At 41.8% G+C, this 22,272-nt stretch overlaps 2 protein-coding genes across 2 annotated transcripts in view; both read right to left on the reverse strand.

Annotated features, from left to right (window-relative positions):
• The window catches only part of LOC311276770 (pregnancy zone protein-like), a 91,826-nt gene that overhangs the window by 12,703 nt on the left and 56,851 nt on the right, over positions 1 to 22,272 (reverse strand). The window lies entirely within an intron of this gene.
• Positions 18,011 to 21,354, reverse strand: LOC311290553 (uncharacterized protein; the record flags this gene model as incomplete). The annotated part of the gene is made up of 2 exons (XM_084409105.1): positions 21,113 to 21,354; positions 18,011 to 20,564 (listed from the first exon to the last, which is right to left on the reverse strand). Exon 2 carries the CDS (start codon positions 20,348 to 20,350, stop codon positions 18,011 to 18,013), a length of 2,340 nt encoding a protein of 779 aa, XP_084265231.1. The 5' UTR covers positions 20,351 to 20,564; positions 21,113 to 21,354.

Consider the following 22,272-nt stretch of genomic DNA (forward strand, 5'->3'; position numbering starts at 1 on the left):
ATGCTGCCGACCTTGAAAGACGCTACTGAGCGTTGAATTTGCAGTGCGCGCTGTGACGTCAGCCGCGCTGTCATTGACACAGAGTCTAAATCTGTCCCCAGAAAGAAAATTTTCTGGCTGGGAGACAGCGAGCTCTTGGTCCAGTTGATTTGGAGACCCAAATCCTGTAAATGGTCGAGTAATAAAGCTTTGTGGGCTATCAGCTCTGCCTCTGACTGCGCTATAATCAGCCAGTCGTCCAAAAAGTTCAATATTCGCATCCCCTGATGTCACAGGGGAGCGAGCGCCGCGTCCATGCACTTCGTGAATGTACGAGGTGCCAAAGATAGACCGAACGGCAGGACGGTGTACTGATAGCTCTGACCCTCGAAGGCGAATCGCAAGAAAGGCCTGTGATGGGGCGTTATTTGAATCTGAAAATAGGCGTCCTTCAGATCCACAGAGATAAACCAGTCTCTCGGGCGAATTTGCGCGAGAATTTGTCTGGTCGTGAGCATTTTGAACGATCTCTGCATGAGGGCTTTGTTAAACCGTCTGAGATCTAGGATGGGTCTGAGACCGCCATCCTTCTTTGGGACGAGGAAATACCTGCTGTAGAAACCTGACTCGCTCTGTGTCAGAGGGACGGTTTCTATAGCCCCTTTCTTCAGCAGTTTCGCAATCTCGGTGCGAAGTAGGTGTGCCACTTCGTCTTTCACCGTGGTTTCGACCCTGGCTCGAAAGCGTGGGGGTCTGCGAGCGAACTGCAGTGAATAGCCTCGTTCTATAGTGTTCAGTACCCAATCTGACACGCCCGGGATCATCTCCCATGCGTTTATGCTTAAAGCTAGAGGGAGAATGGTGTTCGGGCTCTGGTCACTGTGTGTGGTACATAGCATACAGTGTTTGCTAGTGAGAGTGCGCTCATGGAGGCGTGTGCGCTCTTCACACACATAACACAATTTGTGTTTATTGATGGGTTCTCTGCACACAGAACGCATTTTGTGTTTATTGACGGGGGCTCTGAGTGAGTGTGTGTCACAGAACGACCCGTGTTTGTGAGTAGGGGTGAGCACTGTAAAGCAGGCACCTTTTCCACATTTAAAACACACGCGGGGTGAGCCGGTTTTATTGATGTGGGCCGTGAATGAGTGTGCAACACTGAACGGGCCGTGCTTTTGTGTAAGAGTGAGCGCTGGGAAGTGGGCACAGAACCTACATTTATAACACCATCGGTGTGAGCCAACACTTCTGGCGTGAGCCGGACCAACAGACATAATGAGATTTATCTGGGTTGCCGTGAAAACGGCGTTTGGGTACAGGCAAGCAGATTGTATAACGGGCTCGTTGGCTGCAAAATACACTCCTCCAGTCACCTCTGCTGTGGGAACTGTGAGAGCGAAGCAGGGGGCAGGGCCGGCGTGGACTCACGTTAAAAACGCTCATAATTCTCAAGCCCCACCATAGAACGGGAGGGCGCGAGGGGCGGGTTCGCTTTCTGTAAGTAAGAAAGCTGGCCGCGAGCTCGGGGAAGAGCGCAGTATAATTTATATCTGCCGCAGAGCCGGGATTAAAACACGGGTCTCTGGCGCGAAAGCCTAGATTTCGCCACAGGGGGGAAATGACATAAGCTTTCAGTAGCGTGAGCAATAAGAGAGCGTCATGTGAGTCACGCGGGGGGCACCGGCGTGGGCTCATATGTTTAAAACGCTCATAGTACTCGAGCCCCGCCGTTGAACGGGAGGGGCGGGTCCACTTTCTGTATGTAAGAAAGCTGGTCGCGAGCTCAGAGGAAAACAGCATAAGTTTTAACTGCCGCCAGAGCTGGGATCGAACATGGGTCTCTGGCGCAAAAGCCTTAGATTTCGCCACTGAGCCACAGGGGGAAATGACATAACCTTTCAGTCAGCGTGAGCATATAAGAGAGCGTCATGTGAGTCACGCGGGGGGGAACCGGCGTGGGCTCATATGTTTAAAACGCTCATAATACTCGAACCCCGCCATTTTAATGGGAGGGCACGAGGGGTGGGTTCGCTTTCTGTACGTAAGAAAGCTGGCCGCGAGCTCAGCTGCAATATGACATAAACTTTCAGTCAGCGTGAACAATAAGAGAGCGTCATGTGAGTCACGCGGGGGGGGGGACCGGCCACGCCCATTCTGGCGGATTTGTGTGTGTGCGCGCGCGTGCGCGCGCAAAACAGCTTAGAAATTATGTTAAATTATTTACTTATTTATTTAATTTGTGACAATCATCTTGTCACTGTTAAAATCCTCCACGTTTCATTTAATTTAATTTCCTACCGTATTGGAGAGAAAAGCAGAGGCACACTGATCTGCCAGTCATGGGTCTTTCACTATGTCTGCATAGTGATGCATTTAAAAGTTAATAGCCAAACGGATCTTTATAAAAGTTAACATTGTTGTGGCATATGAAATATAACACACATAACATTAAATAAATATTTTTATCAGGTTAAATGTTGATTATCAGTCAGTCAAATCCCTTTATCTAAACCGCTCTACTTAACCGTCAGTCGCGCACCCCCACCTTTAACACTTTTTACTTGTGTTTGTAGTTCCTCCTCCAAAGCACAATGGGTTACTATTAGCCTTTATAGTGAGCACAGATCCACACTTTGAAAATCTACCAGAAAGAGTAGACCATCCAGGGACTTTTGACATACTTTTTTCAACATACTATGATTTGGGACACACTTATTCTAATCTCACATACTATTTAAGATGGATATTATATGCATTGGGTCACAGGGATGGAACTAACTTTTTGTTTCTTAAATCAAATTCAATTATTTATTTTTTTTATTCCACTGTCAGGAGACCTTTAACCATCTATTATTTCATAATCCAATCAGATATAATTAGATTTAACGATGGGTCCTGTCTCGACTTTTTGACTCATTTAGAATCGCCTCTCCAATCTACCGGCATGCACGAACAAGTCCTTAAAACAACCCTTAACGTTCGTTTTCAAAACTGTGCAACTCACCGAGTGGTTAGTGGTGTTCGTTGATTAAAAACAAATACTGTATATCGGCGCAATGTATGATTTCAATCCGTGTTATTTGCTATAGTGGAACTATTTTTTCAGACACCTCACAACCGCGTATATACTTCCACTCGATATTTGAGTCTGAAGTGCAGTAATATCCATGAGCAATGAGTCCTCCAACAGAAATCAATGGGATTTTAAATTTTTTCATTTATATTTCGCTACGCTACTTGTTTTGGAACATCAACGAACACCACTAACCACTCGGTGAGTTGCACAGTTTTGAAAACGAACGTTAAGGTTTGTTTTAAAGGGATACTCCACCATTTTTTTCATATTAAACTATGTTATTCCCTTAACTAAGATGAATTGATACATACCTCTCTCATCTCAGTGCGTGCACTTAATCGCTCTGACGCGTGGTGACACTTTGATTGCACTTAGCTTAGCCCAGTATATTCAATGGTATCTAATTTAGAAGTGACCAAACACATCAACATTTTCCCTATTTAAAAACAGTTACACGAGTAGTTATACGACCAAGTATGGTGACACAAAATAAAATGTGGCGCTTTTCTAAGCGGGTTAAAAAGGATGACTATAATGTATGGCGGAATAGCACTTTTTGGAGTACTTCGACTCGGCGCAGTAAAAAGTCACGCCTGATCCTCTTCCTCTCACTTCTGTCAATAGGAAGAGGATCAGGCGTGACTTTTCACTGTGCCGAGTAATTTGGGAGATGTATGCTCGCATCCCGCAACCTGACAAATCACAAACCGTCTCCGGTTACTATTGTAACCTTGGTTCCCTGAGAGGCAGGAACGAGACATTACGTCAGCGTGACGTATATGGGAACTCCTCCCTTCTCCCCTTTCACTGAAATCTTATGGGTTAACGCCAGCTGGGGACAGCGTGAAGCATGCAAATACTGACAGTTTCGCGGGCAGTATAAAATGCATGGACGCGACAATTATGTCAGAATACAAATGAACGCTAGCACATCTGACCAAACAGCGAGCACGGCAGCTAAAGTATAATGTCTCGTTCCCGCCTCTCAGGGAACCGAGGTTACGATGGTAACCGGAGACGTTCCCTTTCAAGGCGGTAACTTCAACATAACGTCAGCATGACGTATATGGGAACTATATTAAATTCCGTCGTGAGAGCAGTGAAGATAAGCCCTGAACGGGGTAAAAAACACACCTTCACACGTAGCAAGACAGTTCTAGCCAATAGCCGCGTCGCTAAGAGCGCTCTCATCTGATAGGAGGAACTAGATCAATGAAACGCCTGCTCTGACCCTATCAAAATGTGCATATCTCAAAGCAATGAAACTGAAGGCTGCACTGAATAGGGCAGACACAACACAATAAGCACTCAAGCATGAGAGTTAAATGCAGTGTCGACGGCGATTGCGGTGACTTTATTAACTTTATTAACCATAACACAGAGTTAGCAGCTATGGTAACTACTGCATAGCTGGTTAACAGATAATACATTTTCAGTAAATCTCAACTCACCGAAAGTACTTGTGTCGCTACAGAGGGTACATCCAGCTTGTAAAACCTGGCGAATGTGTTCTGAGAAAACCAGCCAGCAGCTAGACATAATTCCTGGATAGACATACCTCTAGCCCAGGCCCTTGAGGAAGCAATCGACCTCGTAGAATGAGCTCTGATGTTAAGGGGACAATTTTTCCCCTGGTATTCATAAGCCAATGCAATAGCGTCCACAATCCAGTGAGAAAGTCTCTGTTTTGAAACGGCACGTCCCTTATTACATCCACCAAAGCACACGAACAGCTGGTCTGCCTGACGAAAGGCAGCTGAGCAATCCACATACGTCCGCAAAGCCCTGACCGGGCAAGCAGCGTCGGCATCATGCGAGGCTGAAGGCTCAGCAGATAAGGCGGACAATGAAACAACCTGTGCTCTAAACGGTGTATTGAGTGACTTCGGAACGTAGCCTGGTCTCGGCCGGAGAGTGACATTGCAGTCGCCAGGTCCGAAACAGAGGCAATAGGCATTCACCTAGAACGCTTGTAAGTCTCCAATGTGCTTCGCCGAGGCAAGAGCGAGAAGCAAGGCCGTCTTCAGGGAAAGCACCTTGACCGCAATCGAAGCTAGGGGCTCGAACGGTGGTAGAGATAGAGCTCTCAAAACGGAGGGCGGCTGTGAAGGACACAATCTCCTTGCTCCCCTGAGAAAACTGATTACCAGAGCGTGCTTACCGATCGATTGCCCGTCAACCGGGGAACGAAAAGCAGCAATAGTGGCCACATACACCTTCAGCGTTGATGGCAAACTCCCGTTGTCCATTCTGTGCTGCAGAAAGCGTAAAACATCTGACACGGTACAGGTCCCCGGGTCAATATCGATGTCCTGGCACCATTATGCAAAAACTCCCCACTTCAGAGCATAGAGGCGTCTGGTAGAAGTCGCACGTGCCTCCTTGAGTGTGCTCAGCAATGCAGAGTGTCCCGCTCATTTAGGGTCCCCGCAGCAGCCACGCATGAAGGTTCCACAGCTCGGGGCTGGGGTGCCATATCGTGTCTTTCGCCTGAGACAACAGGTCCTTCCTGAGGAGGATTTTCCACGGGGGAGCCACATTAACTCTCTCAGGTCCGCGAACCAGGGCTGATTCGGCCAGTTCGGGGTCACGAGGATCTCTCCTCCCTGATTTTGCACAACACCATAGGCAGAATCTTCACCGGAGGGAACGCGTAAAGCATGGCTTTCGGCCTTGTATGCCTCTCTGCGCTTTGGAGAAATAGAGAACCAATTGTATGTTTCTCTTACAAGAAATTCCACACTACGTGGAAGAGTGTTTTTGGAGGCAGAGCTTACAGCTAACTGCAGTGAATGACACACACAGCAGATAAGGACAAGATGTTGTAAGCCTTCCTCCTCCCTAAGAATTTTGTGTACACCATTGTACACTCCTGTCATTACAGATGCATTATCTGTGCCAATGGCAAGCAAGTTCTCCTCCTTGAGGCCACACTTCCCAAGAAAAGCTTGAACTGATCTAGCTATTGATCTAGCATCCCCTCCCTCCAGCTCAACAAGGCCTGGGTAGGTGGCCACCACATTTGATGTCTCCTCACTAAAATACCGAATCACGATTCCGAGGTATTTTGAGACACTTACATCGGTGCTCTCATCAAGGAGGAGGCTGTATTTGGAGTCACCAATATCAGCCACCAGTCTTTCATTGAAATATGGGGCCAACACCCCATTTATAATTTCCGTATGTGGATGTTGGGCTGCAGAAGAGTCTGCATTTTTTGGAGCAAATGTTAACGTTTTTTGCTTGGACTTTTCATTGTACTTTTGAGTTGAGGCATGCTTTTTAACATCGGACAACTTGGCACAAAATTCTGTCTTGCAGTACAGACAGTAAGCCCTTGTGTCATTGCCCACATAGGGCTTCAGCCACCCCTTAAATTCAGGAATTAACTCCCATTCTTTCCTGTACTTTTGTAAATCTACCTCAGAGTGTGACATGTTTGCTATTTTAAATGTTTGAAACGTTCTAGCTGTGTGTATTTGTATTTATATTTGCTTGTGTATATATCTGCCTTTTATATTTATATTATGTTCATATGTTTAATAAAGTTAAATTTATATTGTGTGTATATGCGTTTTTGCATGTGTATGATTTTGATGGGAAAAAAACAGTCAAATTAAATGTTTTGAATTAAAAACAAAGGAGAAGGCAGCTGTTATGTGATCACTGATTGGTCCCTGCTAACACAGCGTGCACATGCGCAGCTCATTCATGTCTATGTCAGCTGGCGTGCAGTCAACGGAATGTGCTGCTCCTCTCAGCCGCTCACTGAACAGAGCAGACGCAGAGAGATGTGGCTGCAGTGGGGAAGTAAGACCTCACGCTTGCAGTACTGGCGATATTTGGAAAGTTGCTAAGGTTTGTCCAAAAAGTCGCTAGATTTGTCGCAGTTTCCTGAATTTTAATAGAATGTTATTTAAAGGTTAGTGTGATGTTCCTGAAACATTATTTCAATCATCCAAACAAATGCTGTGAACAAGCACTGAAAGAAATAGAAATAAAAACACAAACTACAAATTAGCTTTAGCCACCACCTTAGATGAACTGAAGATAAAAGACATTAACTCTCTCAAGATCTGATTAAACAACTCCACGAATGAACAGCATTACCAGCTTCAATTATTACTAACCAGACTGACTTTATTTCTGTCACGTCTATAGAAAATCTTATTGAGAATTAACAGAGGTTTAGCTGTTGATGTCTTATTGAAAATGCTTCGTTTTAGGTCACCATTATGGAGATCAGAGTTTGCTTTAGTTGGGCAGCGCAGGTAGCCAGCAGGTATCAGCATCAGAAAAGAAGGTGACTAATATGAGCCATTTCATGCTTGACACAGCAGATTGTTTGCACTAGGTAGTAAACTTAAGAGTTGATTTGTTATATACGAATATCAACAGAGTAAAGCAAACAAACTATTGACTAGACCACGAGTCCGACAGCAAGCCACACACAACAGCACTAGCATTGTCAAGGAATTTGATTGTGTATCTGATGAACTCGTTGTGTTTGGTGCTACATTGGAGGAGCATGAGGAAAGACTTCTGAATGTATTAAATCATTTTTAGGAGGTAGTGTTACATCTCTGACTTAATTAAACAAACACACGCTTTTAGGTTTCTACTATGTGAACTCACTTCTTTACTGAAGATTTTCCCACTGCCCCACTTTACGAGCGCCCTCTAGTGACTGATACTTGAAACAACCCTAGTAAAACTGATACACGACATCCCCCCTTTTATTGGATATAATGTGTGAGATAACTTGGTTGGTGTTTAAATTGCCAACCCCACTGAACACTTCTGGATACTTTTGTTACAGAGCTTGCTTTATTTTCATCATGGCAGAGATGTCAGCGCCTATTTTTAACACTCTCAGCTTAGCGACGCAGTTCAACTAAATGTACAAAGCAAACTTTGTACAAAGCAGAAATAACCTCAACATGAGCAACAACTGTGAAATAAGATCACATAAAAGATGCACGTAAAAGTGAAGCTTGTTTATATAGAAACAGCGGGCTCCCAGCATATTTTCGGTAGAACAAAAGAAAAGAGCATTTTATTTAACATGTTAACCCATACCCTACTTTGTTTTACTGCCATTTTTTTATTCAAACTATTTTAATCCCACATTTCTTTGATCAGACCTCTCACTTACCGTTCTTTGATTTGGCCCTTCTTAAAAAATATTCAAATGATATTATGTGAACTTACCTTTCAAATTATTGATAAAACAATGCTCTTGGCAACAGAGATAGCTGTAAGATAGTAAATATGTTTGCTTAGCTTAGTGTCAAACTCAATGAACATCATCTGAAATTTTCAACTAGAATGATCATATTAATCAAGCTTGTATATTTAAGTTCAGTAATTTCACTAAAATGTCAATGAAAATTACCTATTAATTGTCATTTAAGTGAAATTACTGAACTTAAACAAGCGTGATCAAATTATAATTCTAGAAGAAAACTTCAGATGGCTCTTAGAGGCTTTTGCATCTGAACTCTTCATATATACACGTCGGTCATGTTTAAAATAATTGGCTTCTGTGGTTCCATGTTGCTTCTTAACACTGAATGTATCAGAGTATTTACTTTTTTTTTTATTACAAATGCCTTGGCAGTCCTTAAAACACATGACTAATCAACATTATATCACTAGCATTAATGTTGTTGTTACAGCTTAATTATAAACAACACTAGTTTTTGCCCCCATTTTTTATGAGCTGAACTCACAGATCAAAGACTTTTCTATGTACACAAAAGGCATGTTTCTCAAATATTTTTCACAAATCTCTACTACTCTATGCGGTAACACTTTATTTTGATAGTCCGTTCGTTGAGACTTTACTAGTTATTAGTAGCCATTCAGTAGCTTGTCAACAGTGCATCAGTTGACAATCAACAACACTGTTTCAACAGGCAAGTAACATACGTTCAACTGACTGCCTATAGACTATAAGGTACAATTCAAGTGTTAATCTACAGATTTTACGAAAAAGTGCCTGTTGACTGTCAGTGTTATTTTGCAACAGGTTATTAACCAGTTGTCGACTAACTTTCAATTGTCAACTAACTTTCTGTAGATTGAGTACCAACAACTTAAGATCAATCTGTCAGTTAAAAGTCAACAGTCATGTCAGCATATGAAGTAGGCCTATATGATACTGTATCCTACTCAAGGGGTCTCATATGCATCAAATTAATGATTATTTTAGCTGATTTAAAACTGTTTTTAAAAATGTTTTAACCATTTGTAGATAATCTGTTGATAGTCAACTAAATATTACATGTAGTTGCTTATCAACAAAGAAATTGTTTATGATCAGTAGACTATTAATAGACATTCTCAACTAATCGTTAGTAGATATATTTTAGGACTATCTAATTAAAGTGAAAAAGAGTTTATATCAGTAGAAAGTCTATAACCTATCAACAGATTAATATATTGTTTATGATCAGTTGACTATTAATAGACATTATCCACCAAGTGTTAGTAGATATCTTGGTAACCCTTTCTTTTACAGTCCCCTAATTACTAGGTATTTACCTGGTAAATATATGGTAAGTTATAGTTGGTTATTGGTAATTACCACAGGTAACAAGTATGTAAATGCAGAGAAACTACAAACTAATTACTAGGTATTTACCTGGTAAATATATGGTAAGTTTTAGTTGGTTATTGGTAATTACCACAGGTAACAAGTATGTAAATGCAGAGAAACTACTAAGTATTTACCTGGTAAGCATATGGTAAATTATAGTATTTTAGTGTGTAATTACTTAAGGTGATTAGTATGCAATTACAGAGAAACTACAAGGGAAAAAAACACCACTGTTAAATATTAACTCAACAAAGTACTGTGTACTTGTTACCTGTTTAGGTTGGTAATAACTCAGATTTAATTGTGTACTTCCTCAGAATGTAGGCAGACTATTTTTAGAAACACCTCCAGTATTACCCATCAATTCAAGTTAGGTTTGTAGTTATCCTAGGGTTATGTTGGTAACAGTCCATGTTTATTTATTACTATCTTGAAATTAAGACGTAGTTTCCAATAAATTACCTTGTCTTACATAGTTGTTGTTCATTGCTACACCCATTTATAGAGGGTTTGTCAAATAATTTACCTTACACTGGTAACTACCTCGCAGGAACAGTTTTCCCTAATGTCATGGCACATCTTAAATACTGGGTATGTTCTTGCAAATGTTTTTACAATTTACTCAGTAAGTAAAGTGAAACTGTACTGTAAAATGAAGCCTTGTTTATTTCCATGGTAGTACCGGAATTGTACCATATAACTTGATCATTCCCTTTTCCATATAGTCACAATTTTTTACCTCATATGTCCTGCAACGTTACCAAGGAAAACATGACAATTTACTCAGTAAGTAAAGTGAAACTGTACTGTAAAAGGAAGCCTTGTTTATTTCCATGGTATTACCAGACTCTTACCACATCCTTTGCTACTGCTTAAACATTTTTGAAATCACAAACTTTTACCGTGTGTTCTGCAACTTAACTAAAACATTCCAGCCTGGTCTCATTGTTAATACGTAGTATTAACACGTAATTTTCAAAGATAGAAAACTACATAGGCTACAGTTATGAAGAAAAACAACATACGTGTAATCACAATAATGTTTATTGTGAAAATGTCAAAACCGGAACCAAAAGTCCAGTCGTTCACATGACGATGTGTTGCAGTCACAGTACTCTCTTTCAGTATATAATAGTTTTGAATGAGGTACAGATCAGAATTTAAGTTATTAATCCATGAAAATGTTAATCCGGCTTCGCTCTGTGTGAAGGCGCGCGCGCTTCTCCATTTCAAATATAGTTTACCGACTGAAATACGGCATGTCGCAATCTGTGACGAATATAGACCAACAGGCGAGAGCCAATGAGCGTTTGATATCACTGCCGTAAAACATGTCGTAACGCTTCTTGAGGGCGCAATTTTTGAATTTGAATTCATCATCACGAGCGCGGGTCCGCGGCGGGATTTGACAGTTACAGACTGCGCTGTTGTTAAAGCCTGTGGAATGGAGATGAAGATCACTCACTGGATAAAGGGCTGAATTTGGATCTCTTTCTTGCAAACGTATGGATTCTAAAGATTTGGATTATATCAAGTAGGCTATAATAAAATTGATGTCTTTTGTGAATTTGTTGGGTTTTGGTGTATTATTGTTCTATTGGAGAAAACGCATTTTGTGTCTCACTGTAAATAAACTAAATATTAAAATGGTTAAACGATTAAATAAGGTACTTTTAAGGTTTTAAAGTGTATTCTTGTTTAACTGCATGCTAATCCTCCGATACGAGTTTGCAGCAGAAGGCACGAACAGAGCGAAATGTTATTAGTCTATTTCTTGAGTAAACTGCATAAATGCGACTGAAAACGTAATTGATAAGACATTTGAATGCAATAGAGTCAAAACATTAATGCCACGATTTTAATATGCATAAATAAGAATGCGTACAAATATGTACGTCGGTATAGTTGTTCATATGTAAATAATTTATGTTTTTGTGCTGTTATGCAAACATTTTACGTTTTAGTGCTGTAAATACTATACGTTTCTGTGTGTATAAAACGTAAGTAAATGTACGTATGGTAGAATTACACTTTACGTAAAAATACACACGTATTCTCATGAGATCACGTTGAACATTCTCAGTAAGTAAAGTGAAACTGGAACGTTACTGTAAAAGGAAACCTTTTTATTTCCATGGAATTACTGGGATCTTACCCTATAATCTGTAATAGGTACAGTTACGTAGCTATAACAGATTATAGGGTAAGATCCCAGTAATTCCATGGAAATAAAAAGGCTTCCTTTTACAGTACAGTTTCACTTTACTTACTGAGTAAATTGTCATGTTTTCCTTGGTAACGTTGCAGGACATACGAGGTAAAAAATTGTGACTATATGGAAAAGGGGAATGATCAGGTTATATTGTACAATTCTGGTAATACCATGGAAATAAACAAGGCTTCATTTTACAGTACAGTTACACTTTACTTACCAAGTAAATTGTCATGTTTTCCTTGGTAACGTTGCAGGACATACTAGGAAAACAAATAAATAGAAATGTGACTATGGAAAAGGGAATGATATGGTACAATTCCGGTAATACCATGGAAATAAACAAGGCTTCATTTTACAGTACAGTTTCACTTTACTTACTGAGTAAATTGTCATGTTTTCCTTGGTAATGTTGCAGGACATACTAGGAAAACAAATAAATAGAAATGTGACTATGGAAAAGGGAATGATATGGTACAATTCCGGTAATACCATGGAAATAAACAAGGCTTCATTTTACAGTACAGTTGCACTTTACTTACTGAGTAAATTGTAAAAACATTTGCAAGAACATACCCAGTATTTAAGATGTGCCATGACATTAGGGAAAACTGTTCCTGCGGGGTAGTTACCAGGTAAGTGTAAGGTCAATTATTTGACAAACCCTCTATAAATGGGTGTAGCAATGAACAACAACTAAGACAAGGTAATTTATTGGAAACTACGTCTTAATTTCAAGATAGTAATAAATAAACATGGACTGTTACCAACATAACCCTAGGATAACTACAAACCTAACTTGAATTGATGGGTAATACTGCAGGTGTTTCTAAAAATAGTCTGCCTACATTCTGAGGAAGGACACAATTAAATCTGAGTTATTACCAACCTAAACAGGTAACAAGTACACAGTACTTTGTTGAGTTGATATTTAACAGTGGTGTTTTTTTCCCTGGTAGTTTCTCTGTAATTGCATACTAATCACCTTAAGTAATTACACACTAAAATACTATAATTTACCATATGCTTACCAGGTAAATACTTAGTAGTTAGTTTGTAGTTTCTCTGCATTTACATACTTGTTACCTGTGGTAATTACCAATAACCAACTATAACTTACCATATATTTACCAGGTAAATACCTAGTAATTAGTTTGTAGTTTCTCTGCATTTACATACTTGTTACCTGTGGTAATTACCAATAACCAACTATAACTTACCATATATTTACCAGGTAAATACCTAGTAATTAGGGGATTGTAAAAGAAAGGGTTACCGATATCTTTTAGGACTATCTAATTAAAGTGAAAGACAGTTGATATCAGTAGAAAGTCTATAACCTATCCACAGATTGCATACCTAACCTGACTGAAGTAGAACAAACACTATGGCCAGCACATCAAAAAAAAAAAAAAAAAAAATCACTTTTATTAAAAAAATAAAATAAAATACAACCCATTATTTACTAGGATATCACGATCACATCTGAACCATCTGATTATGTGAAAAAAATTATATTGAGCATTCCAAATGAGAAAACTCTATATAGTCTACATTTCAAATGCCCGACGCCAAGATCAAAAGTTATAAACAACAAATAACAATAATTATTAATTTAATATTATAAATATATAGCCTTTCATGACAGTAAGTTTTACAGAAAATCGAATTTATTAAATGCAGTTTAACGTTATAAGTTACTCATTTAAGAAATAATCTCTGTTCCTGCTGCAAACTCGCTTCGGTGGTGAAAAAATGCTTCTGATTAGTAGCACTTATACAACAAGTTGCCAGCTCAGGGTGCTGACCCACCAAAGACTGTCCGATTAGAGACCAAACGAAGATGCACTTTTCTGGGAATAACCCATTTATTGTCACCACTCAACAGACTGGCTTGTATGGTTGTGTTTGTGTGGTTTTCTAAAAAATAAATAGTAAAATAAACATGAATATACATAATAACAATGATAAATTACAACAATTAAACATGAGCAATAATGTAGTATGATATTTTAACATCAATAATTAAACATGCACATTATTATAAAAAACAAACTGAAAGAAACTGTAAGATAGGCTGTAACTCCTATATTATATTCAACACAGATGTAATCTGACACCTTGTTATGCAGTGGAGATTGTATAGCGCTGCTCTGACTGGATTATGAGTGCGCATGCGCGCAGCGAATTTTCCACAACAGTTCTCCCATTAAATATAGAAAATATACAGCAAACTCTGCTTCAAACAATAACATAACATGTAATAATAAAGGAAGTATAACTCTAGTCCGGATAATAATAAAGTTATGTATACAAACATACGAGCTAGAGTGGCATGAATACACGAGGGGAAACACGCACGCACACACACACATCTATGATATAACGTTACATCACGGGCACAATGACTTGTTTCCCAGAGCGAATGCAGCACTCATCCAGTATATAATCAAGGATTACAAACTTACTTTTGCATTCACGCACAACACTTCGTCCGAAATGCGGTATGTAAACAGTTTATACCGATGTAACTTCAGCGTCAATCTCCGAGTCCCGCTGTATTGTCATACTGTCTCTGTGAGGGCGGGGGAGGTCACATGCTCAAGGTTTCTGGACGCTGATTGGCTCAGGTAGGGTGCCATGTGTGTGTGCCTCAAATACAGAGGGAGAAATTTTAAAGAGAGGTTAGATTTGACGGCAAACTATAGCCTTTTTTACAGCCGCCCCCATATTTCCGTAAGGAAATATGTACACATTCAAAAGGCTTTTTAATCTACTGTCGGTTACAATTACTTTAATCAGGAATAGCAGGTAATTGTATAAGTCGTGCAACTGGTCTAGTGTATGTTTTTTCTCCCACCTGAACCTTGGCTGTCCTCACTCTGGTGTCAGCTCCAGGGAATACTTCTGATACCTTCCCCACAGGCCAGAGAGCTCTGGGTAGTTGAGGGTCGATAATCAACACCGTAGTGCCAACCTGTATGTCTGGAGAATCCTTTCGCCACTTTTGACGGTTCTGAAGACCCGGGAGGTAGAATTTAAGGTAATGTCTCCAGAATTGGTCCGCGAGGATCTGGCTGTGACGCCATCGCCGTCGGCTGATCAGCTCAGACTGGGGATATACTGTCAAGGGGAGTGAAGCATCTGGCCGCCCCATTAGGAGACAATTTGGGGTAATGGGGTCAGGATCAGAAACATCAGATGATGTATATCCCAGTGGTTTGGAGTTCAAGATTCCTTCAATTTCCACCAACACCGTTTGAAGGACCTCAAAAGTCACTGATTGAGTTCCTAGAGTCACCATCAGTGCGTTTTTCAAGGAGCGAATTTCTCGCTCCCAACAACCTCCAAAGTGGGGTGAGCTAGGAGGGTTGAAATGGAATTCAATTTGTTGTTTAGCCAGATGTCTCTGCAGATCTGGAGCAAGAGCTGTAAAAGCTTCCTTTAGCTCCCTTTCACCTCCTCTGAAGTTTGTGCCTTGATCTGACAAGAGCTCATGGGGTTTTCCTCGTCTAGCCGTGAATCGTCTGAGAGCCATAAGGAAGGAGTCGGCTTCCAGACTATGCAGGATGTCAATGTATACTGCTCTGGTGGTGAGGCATTTGAAAATTATTCCCCATTTTTTTTCACTGCGTCGACCCACTTTAACGGTATAGGGGCCAAAGCAGTCCACACCAGTGGAGTAAAAGGTGGGCTGGAACAAACGTAGTCTTGCTGGGGGGAGGTCTGCCATTTTAGGTACCTCTGGTTTTTTCCTCCATTTCTGGCACTGCACACACTCTCGCTGCAGATGCTTGATGGCCTCTCTACCCCGTAGAACCCAATATTTACGGCGGAGTTCAGCGAACACCCTCTCAGGACCTGGATGACAAAGTTTGGAGTCATAACTTTGGATGATAAGTTTCGTGATGGGGTGCTTTGGATCTAGTACTATAGGGTGCATGTTGTCAGGTTCAAGATAGGGACTATGCCGTAAACGTCCGCCAACTCTGATTAATTTGGTTTCTCCATCAAGTTCTGGGGCCAGTGCGACTAGTCGACTGTTCCGTGAAAGTGGTTTACCTGTCCTTAGTTGTTCTAGGTCTGATGAAAAGCATTCTTGCTGTGCTTGCTGCAAAACACGGATCTCTGCACTTCTGTAGTCATCGGCTGTGGCCTCACCATTTTTGGCCTCTTGAAGAGCCGTGGACTCGATTAGTTCCTCGAAAGACTTAAACTGACTGAATTCAGAGGAGGTGAAGCAGACTAGAGTACTGGACCCAGTCTTGCGAAGTTCATCATCATCCATATCAATTGGACTGGGGCAAACAGGCCACAGGTTGGCCGGATCTTTTAAGAAAGGCGGTCCTTGGCACCAGCGTTTGTCCGGGCCAATCTCGCGCAGACTCATTCCCCGAGTGATGTCATCGGCCGGATTGTTGGCGGAGGGTACATATCGCCAGCTGTGTTGTTCTGTAAGATCCTGAATTTCTGCCACCCGAGTCCCAACAAATACTTTAAATCGGCAGGAGTCCGATTGTAACCATGTGAGGACCGTAGTGGAATCGGTCCACAAGATCGTTTGGCGTATGGGCAGGTTTAACTCATTGTTGAGTACTTTGGAAAGTTGAGCTCCTGTCAGTGCAGCGCACAGTTCTAGTCGGGGAACAGATTGTTGTTTCTTTGGTGCTACACGTGATCTTGCTGTTAAGAAAGCTACCTCTGTTTGCCCATGTTGATCCTCTGTTCGAAGATATGCCACAGAGCCATAGGCACGTTCGGAGGCATCACAGAAAACATGTATATCTCTTAGGTTCGTTTTTGTGTCTTTGGTGGGGCTACTGTAACACCGAGGAAGAACGATATTCTGTAGGGCTGGTAGCTCCTCCTCCCATTCGGTCCAGGTTTGTAGCAGATCTGTGGGCAAGTGTGGATCATCCCAATCCCGTTTTTTGTCCCACAATCGTTGAACGAGGATCTTGGCGCGAGTGGTGTAGGGGATGAGGTAACCCAATGGGTCGTACTGGCTGGCTAGGATTCTATATATGTTACGCATGGTAGTCTCACTACTGTCTTTGGCACGGTATTTGTAGGAGATTGTGTCAGACTGATGGTTCCAGAGGAGCCCCAATGTCGACTCATGGGTGTCTGTTTGGCCTTGTGAAATCCAGAGTTCTGCACTGTCTGAAATTGCATTGTGAGGCAGGTGACTTATGGTTAAAGGGACATTGCTGGACCACTGCCTCAGCTCGAAGCCTCCATCTGCCAGCAGGTTCCTTATTTTGTCAACGAAACACTTTGCTTCTTCTGCTGAAGTGAAACTTTGTAGGCAGTTGTCTACATAAAAGGATTTCAGCACCGAATTGCTGACATCATCTCCAGGCAGGCTATGATCAAGGACGTGTTTCTGGAGTGCAAATACGGCACAGCAGGGGCTGCAGGTAGTGCCGAATGGGAGGACTTGCCATTCGTACACACTGGGTTGTTCCTGTATATTCAGATCTCTCCAGAGGAAACGCAAGAGTGGTTTGTCTTCTGGAAGTAGTCGAATTTGGTGGAACATCCCCTTGATGTCGCTGCTGACTGCTACTGAATGTTCCCTAAATCTGAGCAGCACAGCAAGTAGAGATGGTCCTAACACTGGTCCTGGCAACAGAAGCTCATTCAAGTTTTGTCCGTGATATTGGAACGAGCAGTTGAAAACTATCCTGTTTTTCCCATTGTGATGCACCATGTGATGCGGGATGTACCAGGAGCTGGAAGGATCTGGCTCAGCATTCTGTGGCAATTTGCTAACATAACCTGCTTGTTCCAGTTTCGAAATCTCAGCAGTATAAGCGGCTGCTTGCTCTGGATTCTTTGCCAGTCTCTTTTCAGTGGCCCTCAGCTGTGATAAGACTGCCTCTTTGGGTGCCCTGAGTTCAGGCATGTTCTTGACACGCAAGAGAGGGGTTGCGTAACGCTTGATACCATCCACCTCAACCCTGATTGTCTTCTTTTCCAAGAGGTTCACCGCTTCCTGGTCCAGTCTGGATCTGATGCAAATCTTTTCGTTGCGCCAGGGCAGTATGTCCATCTGCCATAATTTCTCCACTTGCTTGTAGAGATCTGATTCTGGGAACGAAACCGAAGTGAAGAGACAGTACTGTTCAGTCATCTCCTACCGAAAGTGTTGGACTGGGCCCTGTAATGTCCAGCCAAGACGTGTCTTTATAGCCGCTGGTCCCCCTGGAGGGCCTAGTCTTACTGGTTCTACGGGAGTGATCAAATGGGGATAATCAGAACCAATGAGCAGCACTGGACAGACTGCGTCAAAATCATACAGTGGAAGCCCTTTAAGGTGTTGATATCTCTTTCTCAGATTATTCACGGGATGTGAGTGTTCTGCTAAACTTAGCTGTTGAGCAGTAAAGGCACCTTTGATGTGATACCGTTTGATGGGCTGAGCCATTGGGGAGATTGTAAATGAGACGGCTGCACCTTTGAGAACTTGAAACTCCTGCCTGACTGTTCGAAGGGGTAGGTCTTCAGGCTGACCTTTGAGGCCCAACTGCTGAGCTGCATTGTGGAGGAGGATAGTTCTCTCAGATCCATCATCCTGGATTGCGTATGCATCCATTCTCCGTTTTCCATTTCTAAGAATCACTTTTGTGATTTTAAGAAGAACTTTCCGGCTGGTGGGCGGTTTATGAATCAGGAGAATCTCATTCATAGTGTTGAGCAGACAGGTGTTGGTATCAGCAGTTTCATCGTGAACAGGTTTTGGATTCTCTGGCTTCCAAGCACTGATGTCATGCAGAGCCATTAGGTGTCGACTGTTGCACTGTTTGCATCGCATTTTTAGGTTACATTCTGCTGACTTATGAGTTCTACCACAGCGCCAACATCTGTTGTTGTCTTTGACCCAGCTTCGTTTCTGGTCTTTAGTAAGCAGCTTGAAGTTAGTGCAGTTGTTGAGGGAGTGCTTACTGTTGTCACAGTAGGTGCAGTAGGGTCTCAGAGAAGTCTTAAGTGGTGAAGCAGATGGCATAGACTCAGAATTCTCCTTCTCAGTGTTCAGTAAGATTGTAGTGCTTTTAGCGGCTGACTTAGAGTCTCTGAAAGTCTCTCTTGTTCGTGGTAAGGGCCCTCTACGTTGATTACTTGCAAACCTTGTAGTGTCCTCTTGAACTTGGATTTCAAACTCCAGCCATTCTGCGAAATCCAGAAGTGTAGGGATGGGCACATGATGTGGATGTGCAAACCTCCGAAACCCTGATCTGAGGTCATGTGGAAGCTTCCCAAGCAGCCGAGACACATGCGACCCACATTGTAATTCGAAAGTTCCTTTCTTGCCTAATTGTTCCAGCATGCCAACCAGGGAACGGACCTTGAGAGCGAAAAGTCTAAAGGCCTTCTGGTCTCCACTAGCTATATTTGTGCCATCCATTAACTCTGCAATCCGTTGTAGAGCTAGTTGATGTGGCTGACCATACTGCTGATCTAAAGCAGCCATCGTCCTTGTGTAAGGGTGTTGCGAATGGCAGTACGAGTCAGCAATTAGCAGAGCCTCCTCTAATTTCAGATGATCCATCAGTATCTGGAATTTGAACCTTTCTGTCGCATTAGCTGGGAGGATATTTTCCAGAGCAATTTTCAGTCGTGAGAACTCTCTTGGGTTAGGATGTATAAAATCAGGAATTGTGGGGGTTGGGCCTCTATACATCAGTTCTCGTTCAGGGGGAGGTGATGGAGTAAGTGACCGGCATGGCATTTGTGGATGTCTTGTAGTGTCTTGAGAGACCCAATATGGAGAATTTGAGTGTTCTTGTCTGTGGGAGTAATGTGCCTCTAATCTCTGAACCCCTTGTGGCCTATAGTGGTAAGAAGAGCTCTGTTCTCTATTGTAAGCAGATGCTGGAGTTGGGTGGTGTGGAGGACTTTGAAACTTGTCCTCGGTCTGATGCTCCTTTTGCGGTTTTATGCGCGGAGCTGGTACAGGTCTGAAGCTAGTTTCCTCAGAACGTGCCTGTGGGCGGACACGTGGTGCAGGCACAGGAGAACTGGAGCCAGACTGCCTCGTAGGGGTATCAGGCGAAAGTGGCTGACTTCCAGGAAGTTGATGCTCCATCTGAATTTGTAGCTGCTTCATTTGCTGCTTGAGCTGAGAAAGCTCCTTTGCATATTGGTCATTTTTGCTCTGAACTGTGTCCCTTTCCTGCTGTATCCTTTGTAGGACTTTGCGGAGATCCTTATTCTCTTCCCTTAGGATGTCTGATGCAGATTTGCGCTCATCATCGGACCACTGTGACAGATTGTCATCTTCATAACCTGGTAGCACTGGAGTGAATCCAGTTGCGCCTTTCTCTGCCAGTCTGCCTGGATGAGTGAGTGGTGACATGGGTTCTGGAACAGGCTTAGAGAGGGTGAAGCCAGTGAGATCGTACTCATCGTAACGTGCGGGAAGGACAGTCCTCCTCCTGACTCGCACAGTTGGCTCATCCTCTTCATATAGTGACATCTTCTATCTCTTTGGTAAGTCCAAATCCGGCTCGAAGGACCATGAAAAAATGCTTCTGATTAGTAGCACTTATACAACAAGTTGCCAGCTCAGGGTGCTGACCCACCAAAGACTGTCCGATTAGAGACCAAACGAAGATGCACTTTTCTGGGAATAACCCATTTATTGTCACCACTCAACAGACTGGCTTGTATGGTTGTGTTTGTGTGGTTTTCTAAAAAATAAATAGTAAAATAAACATGAATATACATAATAACAATGATAAATTACAACAATTAAACATGAGCAATAATGTAGTATGATATTTTAACATCAATAATTAAACATGCACATTATTATAAAAAACAAACTGAAAGAAACTGTAAGATAGGCTGTAACTCCTATATTATATTCAACACAGATGTAATCTGACACCTTGTTATGCAGTGGAGATTGTATAGCGCTGCTCTGACTGGATTATGAGTGCGCATGCGCGCAGCGAATTTTCCACAACAGTTCTCCCATTAAATATAGAAAATATACAGCAAACTCTGCTTCAAACAATAACATAACATGTAATAATAAAGGAAGTATAACTCTAGTCCGGATAATAATAAAGTTATGTATACAAACATACGAGCTAGAGTGGCATGAATACACGAGGGGAAACACGCACGCACACACACACATCTATGATATAACGTTACATCACGGGCACAATGACTTGTTTCCCAGAGCGAATGCAGCACTCATCCAGTATATAATCAAGGATTACAAACTTACTTTTGCATTCACGCACAACACTTCGTCCGAAATGCGGTATGTAAACAGTTTATACCGATGTAACTTCAGCGTCAATCTCCGAGTCCCGCTGTATTGTCATACTGTCTCTGTGAGGGCGGGGGAGGTCACATGCTCAAGGTTTCTGGACGCTGATTGGCTCAGGTAGGGTGCCATGTGTGTGTGCCTCAAATACAGAGGGAGAAATTTTAAAGAGAGGTTAGATTTGACGGCAAACTATAGCCTTTTTTACAGGTGGATTAACAGACAAGACTATAGTTTAAACCCTTAACAATACCTTCTTTAATCGTTTAACCATTTTGTAACATTTAGTTTATTTAACGTTACGGTGAGACACAAAAGGCGTTTTCTCCTATAGAACCATAATACACCAAAACACAATATAAATTAACAAAATACATCATTTTTATTAGCTAACGTAAGTTAGATGTAATCCAAATCTTTATAATCCATACGCAAGCAAGAAACAGATCCAAATTCAGCCCTTCATCCACATCCAGCGATCTCCATCTCCATTCTCAGCAGCGACCGTAAATGTCAAATCCCGCGCTCGTGATGAATTTAAATTCAAAAATTGCGCCCTCAAGAAGCGTTACGACATGTTTTACGGCAGTGATATCAAACGCTCATTGGCTCTCGCCTGCTTCGTCACAGATTGCAGCATGCCGTGTTTCAGTTGAAACAACATTGAAATGCAGAAGCGCGCGCGCCGTCTACACGCAGAGGGAAGCTGGGTTAACATTTTCATGGATTAATAACTTAAATTCTGCTCTGTCAAAACTATTATATACTGCCAGAGAGGACTGCAACACATCGTCATTTGAGCGACTTTTGGTACCGATTTACATTTTCGCAATAAATTATTATGATTACACTGCACATCTGTTGTTTTTCTTCATAATTTTAGCCTGCATAGTTTTAAGAAATGGTTATGGGTAGGTTTAGGGGCAGGAGTAGGATTAATGTTAGTGGCTCAAAATATATTTTAATGCTATTAATAAAACTGGCATTTCCCTACACATCTCTGTCCATAAACTGTTTTATTCTTTTTATATTCTGTATAAAATGAGTCATTTATATTTAGGTTTGGGAGTAGGGTTAAGGGAACTTACATTTATCTATAAAACAGTATAAGGGAAATG

The sequence above is a fragment of the Rutilus rutilus genome (assembly GCF_951802725.1).
Source record: "Rutilus rutilus genome assembly, chromosome: 1".
Lineage (NCBI taxonomy): Eukaryota > Metazoa > Chordata > Actinopteri > Cypriniformes > Leuciscidae > Rutilus > Rutilus rutilus.